Source organism: Heliangelus exortis, chromosome 2, assembly GCF_036169615.1.
Source record: "Heliangelus exortis chromosome 2, bHelExo1.hap1, whole genome shotgun sequence".
In the NCBI taxonomy this organism is placed as follows: Eukaryota; Metazoa; Chordata; class Aves; order Apodiformes; family Trochilidae; genus Heliangelus; species Heliangelus exortis.
In genome coordinates, this window is record NC_092423.1 from 104,184,037 (window position 1) to 104,203,701 (window position 19,665).

At 41.8% G+C, this 19,665-nt stretch overlaps 1 protein-coding gene across 2 annotated transcripts in view; it reads left to right on the forward strand.

The window, feature by feature from the left end:
* Positions 1 to 19,665, forward strand: part of CABLES1 (Cdk5 and Abl enzyme substrate 1) — a 74,907-nt gene that overhangs the window by 51,949 nt on the left and 3,293 nt on the right. For both annotated transcript variants that reach the window (XM_071737307.1, XM_071737306.1), the window contains 5 exons: positions 4,423 to 4,522; positions 6,016 to 6,172; positions 6,936 to 7,039; positions 16,765 to 16,871; positions 17,803 to 18,010. In XM_071737307.1, coding sequence (XP_071593408.1) covers positions 4,423 to 4,522; positions 6,016 to 6,172; positions 6,936 to 7,039; positions 16,765 to 16,871; positions 17,803 to 18,010 — 676 coding nt within the window. The remainder of the gene's footprint in view (positions 1 to 4,422; positions 4,523 to 6,015; positions 6,173 to 6,935; positions 7,040 to 16,764; positions 16,872 to 17,802; positions 18,011 to 19,665) is intronic.

A 19,665-nucleotide genomic window follows, 5' to 3' on the forward strand; every position in this document is an offset into this window, starting at 1 on the left:
GCACACCTCACCCCTGCTGTCAGTCATTTGGCAGGTCAGGTAACAAGCATGGCAATGACTGTGGAAAATTGGGGAATATTTACAGGAGGAAGGAGAGCATCTAAATTGCCATAAGGGCAGTAGCAATAAGCACAAAGCAGAGCAGAATACTTCATTATGTCCTTCAGACCTGTTACCAAGTTCTTGGCTATTCTTCCCCAGCTGATTTTTGTATGCGAGGCAATTGTGATAAAATCATCACTCCCTAGTCCTTTTCCTGATAAGTCATTCTGTAGGCCTATGGAAGAATAACTATCTGTTTTTAGCCCATAAAAGGGAAACTGAAATATCCCTGCTTCTCTTTCCCACTGCCCATCTTGCCGTGTTCTCTCAAATTGAACAAAAACCCAAAACCAAGTGCATAATAGCTTTACAGAAAGAAACATAAATCTAGGTGTTTTTTTCCCACAACAGGACAGTTCAAACCCAATCAACTTGTGTATGAATTTTATAGAGCCATCACTGCATATTTTTGTGAGCTGCCCTGTTCCCTTTAGACTGAAATTAAGCAATGGATCTCCAAAAGCTAATAGGTTTAAATTTGTGTTGGCCAAAACATCAGGATAATAGCTGGGATGCTGACACCTGATTATGTTTGGAGAGTGAAAAAGGATACTGGCCCATTAGAACCATCTTTCCAGGAGTTTTTCCACCTCCTCTCCCTGTAAATTGCCACTGGCGTTGTTGTTCTAGTGACACTAATGACAATTAGGATCTGAAAGCTCTTGATCAATTAAAGCAGGCAGTCTTTGGCCATGGGAGATCTCCTGATGTAGTGACTGGCAGGGCATCTTTTCCAAAGCTGTCATTGTCCTTGTCTCTATAAACAGAGATGATAAATAGAAATTATTTACAGTGATGAATAAGAACGATGTGTTTTCTTGATGTCTTCATGAACCACTTTTGCTTTTAGGATATTCTCAACAGTCAGGAATCACTGAGCATAAAATATAGACACAAAAGGCTTACATCTCTAAGTAACAATTACCAGATTCTTCTTTGCCAAAAGCAGAAGGCTTTTCATGTATCTAGAAGTCTATTTAATATTTAATGGACTCCTGAATTATTCACAGGTTAAAGTGTTCAACTTGCTGTCATTTAAAGAGCAAGTGCCCAGCAGGAGTCTTGCATGGAGCTTTGTAGAGCACGTCAAAACATAACGTTTGTATCATTAAAGAAATGTTATACCTCCAAAGGTAATAGCATCCAATTCATATTATGTTAATCCTGGCCTGACTAATAAAAGACACAGTGAGATCTCCTGTATTGATTCTTACCTACCTGCTCAGGAAAACTTTTCACCATCCCACAAGAAATTTGTGATTCTTAAGTCTCAGTTCAGGAAAATCTGTGAGCTCTAATAGATGGGAAAATGTTTTCTTTTCTTTTCTTTCCTTTTCTTTTCTTTTCTTTTTTCCTGCAGTCCTGGATAAATAAAATAATACACATAGGTCTGGGTGTAGTTCGTAACACTGTTGAGCTTTCTCAAACTGGTATGTATGAATAGAATATCTACAGTCTGACATTGATATAGATCAGGGTAACTCCCCAAACTTTCTCAGAAAGTAAGATCTAATTTCTTGCCTCCTAAAGAAATGAGTCCCTGACTTTGTCATTTCCTCAAGCTTTCCCTGCTCAGATAAAGGTAGTAAAATTAGGTTCCCAAGACTTTTTTTTTTTTTTTTCCTTTCAATGCCTGCTGGAGTCCCTTGAAAGCTTCATTAAAAAGCACTGATGGAAAATAAAACAGGGAAATAAAAACTGAGGAAGAGGGGGAAGGAAGTTTTCTTCACTTAAAACCCTCTTTGGCAAGAACTGTCTTTCCTACTCTGCCTTTTGTAAGCACCCTTTACTACTGGATCTTGGTTTGTGCACTTCCTCAGTCCCATCGGTAATCTAAATAACTGAAACACACTGAAAGCTTGATTATTTTTTGTTTTTTAATATGTGAAGTGCCTGTCCTCCATACACATGTGCCCTACGGGGCTCACTGACCATAGTGCCACATGAGGGCTTGGTGGTGATGGTTGGCAGCCCTGGTGCATTGGCTGTACCCAAACAACCAAGCACAACTCACCCCTTTGGAGAAGGAGAAGTAGAAGCACCTCCCAGGTCTTACCTAGGTGCTCGTGGGATTTTGAGGGGATGGGGAGGAAGCAGCTGTGCTGGTGCACCCCTCAGCAGCAGGGTTGAAGCCCTTCGTCAGCAAGAGCTTTTCTGAGGTGTTCATGAGCTTTTGTCTGTGCTAGGAGGGAGGGAAAAAAACTCAAAGCTTGTCCTGTAAAAACTTGACTAGCTTGCTGCTGATTGCAGTACTTGGGAAATCAAAAAGGACACAGTAAAGTCATGTAGCAGTTTCCTTTCAGTTATTCACCAAGATCCTTTACCACTGAGAGGACGATGTGTATAAGCTAGGATGAGCTTTTATGCTTATATGCTGATAAGAAACTATGCACTACTTAGTACTGATTTTCTTCAAGAGAACGAGTTTAACTCTCTGGTCTATGGTCAGGTTTGTCTCCAAACAGTAAAATTTCAAAGCACTCTTTTATAACACAAGCACTCATACACTACTTAGAAATACAGAGCATATGTAGAGGAGGGGGAGACCCTGAACAGCCCTTGAAAAACACCTAGGATGAGGGAGGATGACTGTAGTATTGTTTACTACAATACTACTACCCTTCAGGGTCCTGAAGGTAGAATCCTCTGTAGAAACATGAGAAAGATGAGAAAACTGAGGTAGCAATGTCCATTGATTTTTAGCTAGTGTTCATGAATCATTCCCATGTGTGCTCACACAAGCCAGCTGATCTGGACCCAGAGCATCAATTTCTTTTCAGCCCTCAGAACTGCCTTTTTTTTTAAAAAAAAACAAAAAAAACCCAAAAAAACCCCAACCCTGCTATGCTGACTGGATTTTCTCTTGATGACTTCCAGAGTTATCTACCCTTGTGTGGTAATTGCATAGAGAAAGCGTTTGTTTTCAAAGTTGTTACACCATTATTTCTTACTCTGTGAGGTTTTCTGAGTGGAAGGAAACTAAACTGTTCTGATATAATTTCAGGTAATTCAGATTCTTGTTTTCATTTTTGGGTTTGGGGCTTCCTCAGGTTGTGTGTTTGTTTCATAGATAAGACCTGCTGACGTGTTTACTATTTGGCATTTATCTCTATGAGAAACAGTTTCTTTAAGCACATTCTGTACAAGAGCAGAGAGGCTAATCCCATGCCTCTGATAGAGGGTTATTTTTACATAATTATTTATCTAGGCCCTCAGTAACATGATATCAGGAAACAAGAATGATAGTGTGACACTGTGCTAAGTGAACCCCAATCAAGAATCTAAGAGTACTTTTTTGGGATTAGAAACTTGATACAGGCTTTCTCTTTGTCACAGAAGTTTATTTTCCAGCGGATAGGCATGTTGTTTTTTTTCCAGCAGTAAAATATGTGATACTGGGGAGTCACCAATTGCCATATTTCAGAGAAATAAAATGAGTTGGAAAGGGAAGACAAGGAAGCAGAGTGTGCAGAGACACAGTAGGAGATAGCCCAGCCCATCTGTATTCGGGTGAAGAGCCTGCAGGGCTTCTCCCTGAAGCCTCAGTGTCAGCATCTCTCACACACAGATTTTTAAGCACATATTTGGACTTCAGTGGAAATAAGCCAGGAAAGTATTGTGAGATAAATATTCTGGAGTTGTACACAGCTGTCATTTGAGGAGCACAGATTTGCTCACAGTTTTTTTTTTACCTTTTGATTGTGAGGCTAAAGCATGGGATACAGCCTAGTTGTCTCAGGTGTCTCATTTACCTCCAAGTCTAAGATGCCAAATGGGCCAGTCCTTCAGAAATAAATCCCCAAGTTTCCATCCTGAGGCAATGGAGACCTGGGTTTCTCCTGCTGGCCTCCAGCGGGAGGGTCGCTGGGTTTTGGATACTCTCCTGCTTACAGAGGAGCAGGAATCCCTCCCAGAAGTTTTCATGGGCAATTATCTCTTCCGACAGCACAGGGGGATGTGGGTGTGTACTCTGAGAGTGTCTGTCTGCTGGATGGATCAAGATGGATTGTTAGATCTCACCTGAAGCCTAAATGACTTCCAGTTCCTTCCCATTGCTGTGTTCTGTCACAGGCACCCAATGATGGGCAACCTTGCTCTGCATCATGGGTGTGGTATGAGGTATAACCTGGCACAAACTGAGGGTTTTCTCTGTATTGTATTATAGACAACACAAGTGCTGCCTGTAGGAAAAGTGTCCTGGTTGGTGCTTTTTATTGGCGTTTTTGGATTAATCTTCTGTACCTTATTTCAGCATATGGGTGGAAGGTGAACAAGGTGTGTGTACTAAGAGCTATTTCTGCTCTGGTTTCTGTTCCCCAGGGATATGAAGTTGGATGGTGGACGCCAGTGCCATTCTACTGGAGTGTGTCTGAAAGAGATAATTGGTCTTGAAGGTGTGGAGCTTGGAGCGGATGGGAAGGTGGGGATGCTGCAGTTCCTACTCCCTTAGATTTTATGTAGTAAGGAAACAAATGGCTTAACTAACAACAAGCACAGATACAAAAATAAATTAACATGTGCAGTGTAACACAGTAGTTAAAGCACAGTATGTGCGAACTGAAATTGAGGAGGACTGGCCAAGCTGTCAATGCAAACAACTCTTTTTTCCTTGTAATTTGCCTGTGGCAACAGCAGGGCCTGTAAAGCATTACTGAATCGTGCAGACTCCCCCTGTCTCTTAACAAAAAGCATCACTGCAGAGTGTATTGTTGGGGGCTTGAAAATAATTTCTGGTGAGAGTTGTATGCTGTAAATCTGTTTACTCTCAATTCTACTCCCTGAAATAAATTTTGCTGAACGGTATATTTTTCCAAAGGGCAGGAAGGCAGTAGTAAAAATCTGATGAGTATGTCAAAATCCCAGAGCGCGTTCATTTAAACAGAATAAGCAATTATGAGTCTTTAGGGAAAGTTGTCTATTTTAAATGAATACATAGAGGAGAGACAATTCTGACTGTAAATGAAAATACTTTTTGCTGAAAGACTTGTTTTACTTTTTACAGTTCAGTTTACCCAGTCTGCTCTCATTTATGGATTTAAAGACCCTATGTCAGTGCTGCTACACATGGTTTGCTCACCTAATCAGGTGTCAGGCCAAACCACAGGCTGTAAATTCCTGAGGACAATCTGTTTGCTTATAAATAAATGAAAGCTCAAATGATTTATTTGATACCTGTTTTGACCTCCTCAAAAAACAGTCCAGACTCTGAGACTAATTTTTTTTTCTTCAACATAATGTTATTTTTGGAAAATAAACCTTTGAGAAGCAAGGCGTAGCCTGTTCCTGGCCGAGGGTACTAGCAACGAACTGGTCCACTCTAAAAATAATTTTGTCACAAGTTATTCATTCACACTTGGTCCATGTTGGGAAGTAGTAAATCATCTCCCACAGCCGTTGGTGTAAAATGCTATCTCACAACACCCAGAAGACTCTGCCAGACAAAATTCTAAAGGAGAAAAATACTGGGGAAAATGCTTATGCTTATCAACGTTCAGGTGATTTGCCTCTGGCTGCTCTGTGCTGAGGGATACATACAGATTATGAAGTTTCAGTGAAGAAGCAGCTGAAACCTGCTACAGAGAAGGCCTACTGAAAAAAATGACCAAATTGACATATTTTTAAATCTGACCCTTGAGTGGGCTTTCATAAATCCGGTGTATTAGACCTTCTCTATGTATGTTTGTGGTGTTGTTGCAGAATTAATGCCTTTTCAAAAGTTTTTTTTTTATGGATAAACTGACTGCACTGAAGCAAACATAGGTGACAGGTGTTTATTCATCTGTGGGTAACAACTAAATCCAGAAAATCCCCCATTAATTTGGCTTCCCTTGCTTCCAGCTGGGATGCACCAAAAGCATCACACTGTAGCCGAGCCGGGCTGATAGTAACTGTCTGTTCTGAATTTCTTTTTAGACTGTTTCTTATACACAGTTCCTATTTCCCACCAATGCTCTGGGAACTCGGAGAAACACGATAGACTCCACCTCATCCTTCTCCCAATTTCGCAATGCAAGCCATCGTAGCCTTTCTTTGGCAAGAGCTAACAGCACCCAGGGGAGCATTGATGCAGGTAACTTCTCAAGAAGCTCATTTTAATATCATTGCTTAGGCTGGTGATAGACAGCTATTGTGAAGGATGGACATATGTCTGGTTTAGCCCCCGTTTTTTGCTTAAATTCAGCAAAATACAGTTTCGTGTCGGGGGTGAAACAGAGCTTGTTCCCTGTTTGTTTAGCAAAGCTGGTTTAAGGATGATGGAAAGTTATGAAAAGAAGACTGATGACACTCGGCGTGCTTCCTCCTGTCACTGGCATTGTTTGCTCCTCTAGCATCAGGCTCATCATTACCTTCCTTTGCTATGGAAAATTTACAGGGGCAACATGGTAGTGATAAGCTGACAGTGTAAATTATACCTGTGACCTTTATTAGGCTGGAAGGGGCTGTGTTTACAAAACCAGGCACAAACCATAAGCCAAAGCACTATATGCTGAAGATAATTTGGCATGATAAATGAAACAAATCAAAACATCTGCATAAATGGACGAGAACCTGTTGCTGGGAATAGAAGTCACTGTGGAGCTTCATATAATTTTGCAGTTCTCTAAGCCCTAAATTCACATTTGCCAGGTAATTCACAAGATGTGGTCCCCTCTATATCTTTGCAAACTGTTTTAGTAGAGATGTCAAGATTGAGAGAAATCTTCTGACTCTTTCAAAAATCTTGCATGAAGATCACCCTGTGTTTTATCTGTGAACACATTTGCCAGTTGCATTAAGTCCAGAGATTTGTTGATGTAATGAGTTCCTTTATTATATTTACTATTGTTTTATAGGCAGTGACCTGGGAGACTTTGTTGAATATGACCCAAATCTTTTAGATGATCCCCAATGGCCATGTGGCAAACATAAGCGGGTTTTAATATTTCCTTCATATATGGTAAGTGATATGCAAAATTATGTGTGACACAGATAAATTTTGGTAACAGTATTTTGAAGGCTGAGGTTACATTTGGCTGTATTTTTAAAAGATTTTTTTTTTTTTTTAATCTACTAATAACAGCTGTTTGGAATGCTTTGTTCTAAATGACAGTTACTTACCAGGACATGTAAAAACAAACTCATGGAGGTATTACAAAAGTAAACTCTTTTATTACTGCTATATTTCATAAAGCTTTAGATGAAAGGCTTGTTTGAACAATGCTTTCATTCTCTCACATTCAGAGGAAAATTTATACTTCCTTTAATTGGCATCCATTACAAAATAGGAGGATGCCCACTAGGGTTTTTCTGAAGTCATGAAGCTGCATTGTGTTTTGATGCTTATCGCTCACTCCTCGGAACAGTGTTTCAGTGTCTAGTGGAGCCTTTGTTTCCCAGATATTTATTTCACCATGGGATAGTCCTTCCTTTAATTGCAGCAATTACAAGCAGAGCCTGCATGTTTTTCACTATATCCAAGCCTGTAACAATACAGACACATAACTATTCCTTGAACTGTGCTTTAACTCGATGTTTTCTGTGGTGGGAGACTTCCATAGCCTTTTCTTCTTTTGCAGCAAATCTGTAGACGTTGGTGTGCTATTTTGGTGCAAGATGCAGTGCTGTTGTATGCATGTGACCACAGCTCTGGGTGAAATACACATCCAAAGTAGTAGCAGGCTTCAGGGAAAAGTGGGGTTTTTTGGTTTGGTTTGGTTTTTTTCCTCCCAAAGTGGTGAACTAGTACTCTTACCTATATAAAAATAGAATAGGATTTGAAACACTGAGGTCTTCCATGTCCTCACCTAGCTTGAAACAGAGATATGATTTAAGAAACTATTAATGCATGTGAATATACAGGTGTCATAGGTTCTTTTCTGCCCCCGACCCTGGTGTCTGTTTGATAATAGGGCTCTTTGGTGCTCCTTCCTCAAAATAAATGGATTTTACATGTTCCTTGTAGACTGACACTTATCTCCTTGCTGTCAGGAGCATTCTACCTGTTGCACAGAAAGGCTTAATCAAGCTCTGAGGCTGTGTTTGTGCCAAATTTTCAAGTGGGAAGTCCTGTATGTCCTCTCCTTACTTTTAGCCAGTTTTATTTCCAGGGTTGGCAGGTCATTTTTGGCTGCCAACCTGCCAAGTGGCAATCTTTCATAGCAAGGAAAATATTTGTTAGGTTTTGAGATGGTTATTGTCATGGACAGCAAACTGTCTTCCCTCTAAATGAGAGACATTAAATGGCATCCAAAGTGAACACAGCTTCAGCAGTCATAGAATCATGGTTGTGTTTCCAGCCTTATGCAGGCTGCAAATGGGCACCAGGCAATCTGAGTCTTCCAGGACTCTCACCTGAGTTCTTAGATCCCTTATGAACTTGGTGCTGAGATGGACACAGTTGGACAAGTCCAAATAGGACAGCCAGGATAGCATCCTGCAGGCGAGGCCCCCAAGGCTCAGGGGTGGGTGTTCAATACTCTTCTTTTCCATATTCTGGTTAACCACAACATTTTGAGGTATTTTTATTGCAATAAGGAGCCTAGTGGGGATTTCCACAGAGGCAGAGGTCTGATTATGTGCTGTAAAGATGAAAAATAGACTTCAAGGGCAATTGTTAAAATCAATGTTACTGTTTGTCTAGAGGATAGCTGGGTTGACAGGAGTCTCCCTGTTTTTTCATTTTCTTTAGGAGTTAATTACTGCTGTGTCTGGAAAAACACCTTATTTTACATTTGGGGGATTTTTTTTTTTCCTGAATTTGCCTTCCAGCTGTCACTTCTTCAGCACTGCCTGAGGGTCTGCAGCACTCAGGTCTCCCTCTGTGAAGGCAGCCACTAATCTAAGAAAGGCCTGGAGGACATTAAGTGCTGTGTTTCTTTTATTGGTGGGAATAACTAGCACATGCCAAGAGCTTGCTTGTCCAAGGCTTTTGCCTGCCCTTGGTTGAAGCAGGAAACCAAAGAGTAGGTGGTTGTTCCTCATGGCTCGGCTGAGAAATCTGGGACTGGTGCTTCTTTCATACATGAGAAGGGAGGGAAGGTAGTGTCAGAATGTCCTGGGAGCTCTTGACTTAAATAGGATTTTGCAGCTTGGAGGCAAGGAGGGCACATACGTCAGGCTGATGCATATAGGCCATATTGGCTATGGAGGAGACTTCCCTCACATCCATATTCGACTTTCCAGGCTCAGCTGGCATTCCCCATCCCTGCAGTTCACATCAGTGTGAACAGGAGCATAACAGGCTGTAATTTCAAGTCATTTTCTTCCCTAAATATAAAAATCGGCGTATGCTGCAATTAAAGCAAATTGCATTCTGGGGCCAGCGAGAAGCCTGTGGGTTTTTCTCCTGACCCTGCAAGGCCAGGGTGGCACTGACAGACCTCTGCCAGATGACCACAGAGCTGTAAAGCTGCTGCACACAGATTGAAACCAGTCTCTGGGTCCTGAGCAGAATATAGCTGTAATTACTGCCTCTCACAAGTGCCAGAGCAGCTGAGAGAGGCTCTGATGTCAGCACCCAGCATTTTGTTGTGTGTGGAGAGCTGCAGCTTGTAATTAAAGTTTCATTACTTGGCCAGCATTTAGCATTAATGCTTTGGCAGCTGCAAGCTTGTAAGTATTTCCCCTCCGCCCCTTATGGGTGTCAGAGGAATTAATGGGGGGAAGGTGTGCGGGAGGAATGTGAGCAGTGTGGACAAGCAAGGCTGGATGCTGGGCTGTGGAATAGGGCTGCATGGACTGAAATTACTCCTGGGAGACTGGCTCATGCTTTGCAGGGCAGGATTTCTCCACTGCTAAAACTCTGTGGAGTTCAGTGTGAATGCTGCACCAGTAAACACTGCAGGCTTTATCCTGAGGCACAGGACAGGCAAAATGTGTGGTCCTGCTTGGATTTTACCCTGAAACACGTGCAATTAGTACTCAAGCATAGGCAACGTGCAGTTCCCTACCATTTTTGTGAAGCCTGAGTTTCCACTGACGTTGATTTTATAGTCTTGCAACTTTTCTGAGCTGAATTAGTCCTGACTTGCAGGGGCTTTTTTATTTTAACTGGAAGTCTTCAGCTGTCAGATATCTGTGGGGAAGGAGAAGTGCTTTAAGTTTGGTCTTTTTTTTACAGAGAAGTTCTTAGCTTGAACAGGTCTATACTTCCCTGTTACATTTCTAAATGTAATACCCACAAACAGCCTGTTAGGAGACGATTCTGAAAAAGCAGCTTCAGTACTTTCCCAGCAGAAATTCTATGGCTTCTCGTAATTGTGTTAGTCGTATTTAAATTCTGGTCTAGCCAGGAGAAATTATTTTGCTTTGTGTTGCCTTTGTGGAGGAGTCTACAATCTCTACCACAATATAAACAGTAAGAGGTAGAAGAATTTCTTGCTGGGGGGCGGGGGAGGAGGGAAGCATCATGTCACGGTTAACAGATGTCTTCCTGGCTGATACTGCTAAAACAGGAATTCTTGCAGATTCTTAAATCTCCCTAGAATGGGAACTTTATCTTCCAGACAGAGCAGTAATTTCTGTGCTCGAGTCTCATGTTGACCAGGGTACATCCAAACTTGTCAGTGCCTCCTTGTGTACTTGCCAGCAGAAAGGCACTTTCCAAGGAGAAAACTCACCCTGAGACAGACATGCAGCTGACCCCCACTGTCCTGCTCTTGATGGTAACACAGAAATGCAGGAATGTCTTCAGCTGGTTGCTCTGCACTGCCAGAACTTGCAGCAAAGGAAGAAAAGCCCTCATCACTAGGATCTTGACTTTGAGTGACCCTTCTGTAATAACATTGCTGAATATCCATCCATCAGTGCCCAAGGCATATACTTTGAAATTGATTCAGGTACTTAACTGCAATTTCACTTCATTGGTTTAATTTTTGCAAAATTAATTGACATCTCTACACCACTAATAAAAGAAAATTAAAAAAGCATGTTGCAGAAGTTTGCAGTAGAGCGGGCTGAACATCAGTCGATGTTTGCCAGGTACTGCGGTAGTGTTGAGCACAGCCAGGCTGCATTAATAAGTATTAGTCCTCCAGTGTGATTTTAATAGAACTGCTTGTTGCCTTGGCCATGGAGTCTAACAAAAGCTCTGCATGATGATATAGCACATTTAGTCTTGCACACCCCACCCCCCTTCTCTCTTTCACAAGGAGCATCAAGGTCGGGAGTACTCTGCTGCAGCCCATGTCCCTTGGTGCCGTCACCCTGTTCTTTGAGCCTCTTCTCTAGCTGAAAATTAAGTATCTCCAATCTGCTTTTTGATCAGCTGCAACCTTGTACCTCAAAGTCTCAGGCAGCAGAGGATCACAGGGGTGATACATATTCATATTTAAACCCTGTGATCTGTGCATTTGATGCTACCTTTGGCTAAGACTCAAATAAGCAGTTATTTTGTAACAGTGAAGCACTGTATAAATTCATCATTATTCCACTGTGTTAACCATGTAAAATAAACTGGTGCTATTCCATGTACTTTAATTCAAGGAGAGAGTTTTGAGATTATTTGTCTTATGAAATTAAAAATCTTTCCATCTAACATCTTTGAATGTTAATTTATTTTTAGCAAATCTTCTTTTAGTCTTCCTTTTCCTTTTTAACTTACTTTTTATAAATAAGGAATTGCTTCCATTTTCCATCACCATTTTAAGCCTCCACGCTATCAAGATTTCTGATACAAATGCATTTTCAGCCAGAAGTATAGGAATTAGTTTACTGACAGTTTATAGGTACTTAGCTGGTCACCTATGGCATGCATTAAGGTGTCCAGGAAGTGCATTTGCATTTGCTTCTTTCCATTTGTTCTGTGGTTGAGAAATTGCCAATGACCTAGCAAAAGTTTGGTAAAGGCATCAGTCTTCTGTCTGCTCTCTGTGAAGTAGATTTGTCAGGGGTACATAGTAACCACAGGTGAAGAGAGTCTACTATAAATCTTTTGTTTTCTTCACCCATTTTATTCTGATTTTCTTCTTAGGAAGGAGATAGAGGCATACAAAGCTAAAACATCTTTTACTGGTAGCGTACCAAAATAGGATTTGTTTTCAACAATATTTCATCTTGCCAGTCTTTCCAACCATTTCAGGCATCCTCCCTCCTCTCGTATTTATGAAACTGTATATACAGCTTTCCTATGAGAAAGCAGCTGCTTGAAAACACATGTAACACACAAGCTAACCTTCAAGTTCAAAACTGCCAGCCATGCAAGAAGTGTGCAGAGCACAGGCTTTGACCAAAGCATTCATCACATTGTCCAGGCATCTGTCAGCTACCAGATACCAAGGCTTTCATTTGTCTTGTGCAGCTTCCAAACTAAAATATACATATACAGATTTGTATACAGAGAATGTGAATGGAGCTCACTCCTGAAGGAGTTCTGCTGAATACTGAAGTGAAATGTGTTTTGTGCAAATAAGCTGTGAGAAACAAGACAGGCGTTTCTGGATGACAGAAGTTACAAACATTTGAGATTAGAGTATAAAAGAGACAATTTGGTAGTTCCCAATGCTTTGCTCATGTGTCTGATAGCTCTAGGAGTGCAGACTCTTAAGCCTCTGGATGCTTTACTTTAAATAAAACTACAAAAAAAAAAAAAACAAAAAAAAAAAAAAAAAAAAAAAAAAACCCATTAAGTCTAATTAAGACTGTATGGTTAGAAAAGTTCTGTGCTTCTTTTACAGAAATATTTGCAAACCCTTTGCAAAAATTTTGGGGATCAGTGTTGAATGGTGCTTCTACATGGGCAATACCAGAATTGTTCCAGGCAGACAAAAATCCACATCATTTACAGTCATGTCTTCTCAATATACCAGCTTCATTTGGGACTCATGGGCAACTTGAGTGCAATGAAATGGCCTAAAACAGGAGAGAAGTCTAAATGCTGAGCAGAGAACAGGCAGTGAAGGACAGCATTAGGTCAGGCCCCACCATATAAGATTCCAGATGATTCTTATGGATTACTGAGCCACTGCAGAGGATTCTTCCTCTCCATCCCTCATGGACAGGGACAGAGGCAGGGGCTTGAGTGGCTGCCCTGGACAGGATGAGGTTTGAGGACTATGATTCCTATATAGCCACAGCACGACACTGAGAGGGGTGCTTGGGTACCTGGTCAGAACAGTTAAATGGGGTAACTGGTCTGATCACTCTACAGACACTAACTCATCATTGCTTTTAAATTACCTGTAATTTTTCTGGGGTTTTTTTGTCGCCTGCCTCTCTGGTGGACACGTTCCTACATGCTTACATCTCTATAGTCACCAGCCAGGCAAATAGCATCCCACTACTTAGACAAAGTTGGGCTTCTGCAGCAGCTAGAGGGAAAAAAGAAAAAAGTTGCACAATTCCTTTTCTTGAGAATAAGGGCAGTTCACTAAGCTCTCCAGCATGGCACTGACAAGATGAGACAGCTGCCTTAAAGCCAGTGTGTTCAAACATGCTGCTGTTATCCTGTTACATGAATCAAAACCAGCACACACCATCTTTCATCTGTATTTCATTATTGTGATTTATATCATAGAGACTGTTGTCTCTCAGGAAGCAACAGCATTTGGAGTTGGGGAGAGGGGAGATTCTTATCAACAGGAGAAAACTGACAAATCTCTGTTTAAAAATAGCTGTACCTCCTCACCATTTTCAGTTTTAAGCTGTCTGCTGACTCTTTAAGCCTCTAAATTCTTCACTCTAAATAAAGTTTAAAAAAAAAAAAGGCAAAAAAAAAACGCTTTTCTCCTTCTAAAAAGAATTTGGCAACCTCCTGGGGGTTGGAGGAGTCCCAGGTAAAACAGATGGTGCCTGCAGAGTGGTCATGGGGAAAGGTTCAGCCCTGGGGGCTGGTGCTCTGGTCCTGCTGTGTGGCACAGCCTGGAGCTCCCTCCCCCTCATGCAGTTGTCACAAGAGATGGGGTCCTGTCAACACTACCTTGTTGGGGGTGAAAACACCTGAAACTTGCTGTCTGGCATAATTTCTACACAGCCGAGTCCGGAGGATGCTTGGGCCCTCTTTGGCTGCCATGCTCTTTCTGCAACAAAGTGGTTTCTGTGGTGCTGGCAAAGGGTTGTGCTTGATTGTGTCCTCCTCTGTGCAAGGGAAGATGATTACCTAGAGAGGTGCAAAAGTAAGTCTGCCAGAAAAAAACTGTGATCACTTTGAGGGGGATAATTAAGATAGAACCAAGGAGCTCTGTGGTAATGGAGAACAAACAATAGGGAGTTAGGTTTTCAGTGAAGCATGAAATAAGGTGTCATGTAGCTTTGCACAGTAGCACTGAGCCTACTCTTTCTAGGATTGCCCAAGACAACCAAAAAATGCTGGTAGTAACTAAAACAATCTTTGGATTTAATAGTGTGTAACCTCTATATGCTCAGTGTCTCTTGACTGTAAGTGACATGGACCGATGCTTCTGTACTTTGAGTAGCAGGTGGCACTGCTCTAAATTATGTGATGTGGTTTGTTTTAATCATCCTCTTTTGGCAGCACTGAGAGGAACCCTCTTAATAACACATAAAACTCCCAACATATCTTTGTGTCTGAAGGTCCCAATTTGCTGATGATCCTCTGACAAGGAAAGTAAGGATGAGGCAGGCAGGCAGCAGTGTCCCAGGAAAGAAAGGAGAGGAGGAGTTGGTAAGGTCCTAAATCCATGGCCTCCCAGATGCTTGCACGTCTCCTGAGCTCAGCAAAATGAAAACCAGGCAAACCCACACACTCAGTTAAAGCCTTTCCCTCCAGCCCCAGGTAGGGGAAGGCTTCTCCTGCCTTTCTTTTCCTCTTTTCTTTATATTCAGGCATGGCAGCATGTGGCTTGCCTCAGCATCCAGCTGCTGTGTCAGGCTCTAACCTCAGTGACACTGCCGGGTCGGCCCCGGGGCTTCACTCCAGCTCATCCACACTCCTGCAGGGCAACAGGGCTGGCTGAAGAAGGTTCCCTCAAAACTGGCAGCTTTCTGTAACAGGGATGAATTTCCTCAAGAAATTGCCCCCTTTATTCAGCAAACCGACTGCTGCCTAACACATAACTGGGTTGGAGGGGGCCCACAAGCATCAGAAAATGGCAGACAGCTGCTGGATGTGATGTGCATAGTAGAAATACCTGCCGGGATGTAGTGGGGAGCAATTTATCTGGACAGGTAATGCTTCTCACACTGCAAATCAGATAGCAGAATGGCCCATATTTTAAAATGTGTTTGACCTAACAACACCCCATAGCAAAAGAAGTTCGGTTTTCTTCCTCTCTGTTTCAGGATTTTTACCTCAGTACTGCTGTGCACTATTCAGGGAAAACACATGCTCTGCTTTCTTTTAAATTCTTATAGTTATCTATTCTTTCAGTACTGTATCTTCTAAATAAAGTGCAGGAAAAGTTACATGTGTTTCACTGCCCTTCATGCTCATTTTGGATCTAGACAGGAACATGATGAAATAACAGTTGTTGTCTGATTGCTCTCCAGGGCTGTTATGCTCTCTCTTCCCTGAGCCCTTCCATGTACTATTTTATTAATAAAAAAAAAACTTGCAAGCATACGCAGTCAGTCTTTTTGGCTGATTCCCATGAGGATATAATAAAGCAAAGTTCCATCTTCTATGTAAACACAACATGCAGCAGTGTTTTTTGCATGCTTCTTTCCACCTCTTGTTGTCCAGCTTTAGCAGTCCTTTTCCATAATACAGGCTAATCATAAACACAAATTAGAAGGGAATTAGAAGTTATTTTACTGGAAGGAGAATGCACTGCTCCTGCAGACTGCTGCTCTCCCACTGCCCATGCTTGAAGCTGGCCTGGGGACCAGGTTGTCCCCTTGCAACCCAAGGTGGGGCTCTTCTCTGCTTCTGTCCAAAGGGCAGAACAGCCAAAGCCAGGAAGAGATTTGGCACATTCCCAAAACAAAGGTTGGTTTGTTGTTCAGATGGTATGTTTTGGCCACCTGAGTGGTGGTAGAGGATTTGGGTAAAATGCTTCCTGAATGGAAACTGAAGGAATGGGGGAGACACTGCATGTCCATAGATGCGAGCACTGCCACTGGTAGTACTGGCTGAGAGGACCCTCTGCTACTTGAGGAAATTCTTGAGGTTATGACAAAAAGGAATAGCAAGCTTAATGCAAAGAAAAAAGGCTTTACTTTGTTGCCCTAACTCAATATTTTTTTGTGTACAACTGCCTAGCTTATAACAGTATTACTGGCACACAACATAATGACCTGCCATGTAGGCTATTACCTATTTTATCACAAATGTATGCTGTGGCAGTCAAAAATTTGTACCACCAGTTCCTTTGAAGAATCATTTTGAGAGAAACTCAGTAGGTTTCAGAACTGCATGGAGATATGCACAGAAAATCTGTTCATCAAACCACAGTCATTGCAATGAGTTTTTTTTGGTTTACCAAGACTTCTCAGCTAGGTTTTATTCACCCACATTTAGCTTAAACTCAGTCTTAGTGATACTTGGAGGATTCCTCCAGGTATGTGTTTTTGGGGGCTTGTGCTGAACAGTCTTCTCAGATTTCAGATCACTTGTTCTGATGGAGCAGTCACTAACAAATTGTTGCCTTAACTCAGACTTAAATTTTCTCCTCTATTGGAAGCACTGGAACTGAGTGGCACTTGTTTATTGTTCCTTGCTTTTGGGAACTGTGATATCTCATTTTTTACAAAATAAAAGAGACATTTTCTCTTGACCATGTGTTACAGACGACAGTCATAGACTACGTGAAGCCATCAGATCTCAAGAAAGACATGAATGAGACCTTCAAGGAGAAGTTCCCTCACATCAAGTTAACCCTCAGTAAAATAAGGAGGTAGGTTGCAAAGTTTGTCAAGGCTGCGAGGTGATGCAGCTGTCTCACATTTCAGATGAGTTGCTGCTGTGCATGAAGGGAAACACTGCACTGATGGATCTTGCCAGAGCAGTGACCAGCAGAGGTGCAGAATAAGTCAGATGATTGCTTTGATCAGTGGACTGAGTAAACAAGGTAGAGAAACGTACAAACATGCACCAGTCAGGTGTCAAACTCAGCATCTAATGGGATAAGGATGCGAATTGGGCACGCACTATACCAAAATATCCAGAAAAGTAACACAGCAGTCTCTAAACTGGTGGCACTTATCTTAAAAAGAGACTGAGGAAAGAGAAACCCTTACTTTTGTTCCCTGCCCTGACAGCATGGCCAGAAGCAAAGCAAGTAGTCAGCTTCACATCAAAGTCATAGTGTTTCATCACTGTTTCCAGTGTAGCAGGCTAGACATATTGCTTCACTGAAGTTATGAGAATTTCAGTTGACTGAAGGGGCCAGCAGGATACTGAGTTTTGTTGCTCTGTAACCAAACAATGCTGCAGTACATGGAAAGGCTGTTGGTTTGGATTTGACCAACCACAACCCAGCAGCAAAGCTGTCTACAGAGCACAAGCAGTCGAGCTGTTCTTACTAAATAAATTGCATGCAGCTTAAGACCTCTGATGAAATAATGTTACTAAAAATGCCAAAGCTTTTCAGTTTCTTTGGTAGTTTGACATAACTGTCTACTAGGGGCATTGAGGGGGAAGGGTGAGGTCAAAATGTACCATGAAATGCATCCGAAACAGCATTAAGACACCTTCCCAGTAGATTACATTTCCCTTTCCCCCTCCATTTGACTAAGCAAGAACCTCTGAAAGGGTGACTCTTAGGGTGAAGTGAGGAATGCTTTAGAATGCAGTTCACAGCATACTTGTCTGATCTCTTTACTCAGCTTGAAGAGAGAGATGCGCAAGCTTGCTCAAGAAGAATGTGGTTTTGAAGAGCCCACAGTGGCAATGGCCTTTGTCTACTTTGAGAAGCTCGCTCTCAAGGGGAAGCTGAACAAGCAGAATAGAAAGCTTTGTGCTGGAGCCTGTGTCCTTTTAGCAGCCAAAATTGGCAGTGACCTCAGAAAACATGAAGTCAAGCATCTTATAGATGTACGTATCCATAGGTTCCCAGTGTTCCTTCTGCATGAAGTGCCCGGGTGCAAGCCTGCTCTCCTCTGGGTTTCCAGCTGTACAGCCATCTAAATACCCTTTTTTGTTATTCATCTATGTGGAAGCAGTACAGAGGCATGGGAATGAATGTGACTGAAGATCCTGGTGTCAGCTACTCTGAGTCTGAATGCTATCTGACCACTGTTCTATCAATACAAGTCAGAAGTTAACCTTCAGAATATTCATTTGGCTTTTAATTCTCTTTTTGAGAGGGTCAATAAGGACTCCTTTAAGAGGTAAATGCAGATACTAACTTCAGACAGAGTCTAACAGGCTACCAAATTTAAATTTCTGACATTAAATTAAGCTTTTGGGCATGAAAACCTCAAGAACTGTTCCCATTAGAATACCTCAACACCTCACCCCATTTTTTTTTTATAGAGGATGTTTGGTCTTCTGCCCACTCCATATGAAACAGTTAACAGTGTTTTCTCCATATGAACAGTTAACAGTGTTTTCTCCATATGAAGGAGTTAACAGTGTAAAATCTGAGTGTTGTTCCATAATCCATTTACAAGCACTGAGATACCAGTCTGATTTAACACCACAGAAAGTTAAAGCAGGTAGCTGGGTACTTGCTTACAACCAATTCATTCAGTTTACGAGATGTGGAAACTTGGCTGGGGGACAGACCTGGACTCATGCCCTTGTGCCACAGTCACAGATCTAGGCTGATGGTCAGTTTGTTAGAAAGCCCTCTGAATAATGAGGAAAAAAAATAAATCAACCCAGTGGGAGTTGGAAGATCTGACTTGTCTTGCTACCCTTGTGGTCCATCCTTAAGACATGTTGAGCTTTTCTGTAGACCCAGTGGGAAGAGAAATTGCAAGCCAGGAAGATTATAAGAAGAGAACAGGGAAGGTGGGGGGGTAGGGGAAATATTCCTGAACAGCTGTTTGCCTACTTGTAGCATCCAAATCCAGTGAAAACAGCAGAGCAGATGGGAGATTTAGTACATTACAGCGAAAAGCCAGCTATGAAACCCATCTCATGCCCTTTGAGGATAGTGGCTTCTGTTACTCACTGCCCTTACAGTTGTTGCAGATGACACCTTCTGCCTCTGAGGTATTAAGATCAAATATCTCTAATTGTAGCAGAAATAATTTCCCTAACAGGGTGTTGTAACAGCCTGGTACTGAAAGGAAAATCAGTGATTTTATGAGGAATTTTTGTGAGGAAATTTGTGAGCAGTTATGAGATGCATGTCTTCCATAACACGAGTGATTTTGCTGTTTGCATGAGGACAGGAGCTTCCTCTTCCTGCAGTGATCATCACTATGATCATTAGAAAATGCTATCTGCTGGAGATAGAAGGAGTGAAATGACAAACATGTCAGAAATAGCATGGCTGGCTGGGCTTTGTATGTTCACCTTCACAGCAAGGAATCAGTACAGCCAGTTCATCCTGGTCTCATTTTCTAAACTGAGTGCCATGCAAGTCTAGCAGGGCAGAGGTTTAATGACAGCAGCAAGTGTGCTTTGAATAATGTCACCTATAAGAATCACAGAAAGAAAGCACTAGGAACTTAAACCCTTGCTTAAAAAGGGACTTCTTTTCACTATTTATTTTTAACTTCCTTTTTGTTTTTTTTCCT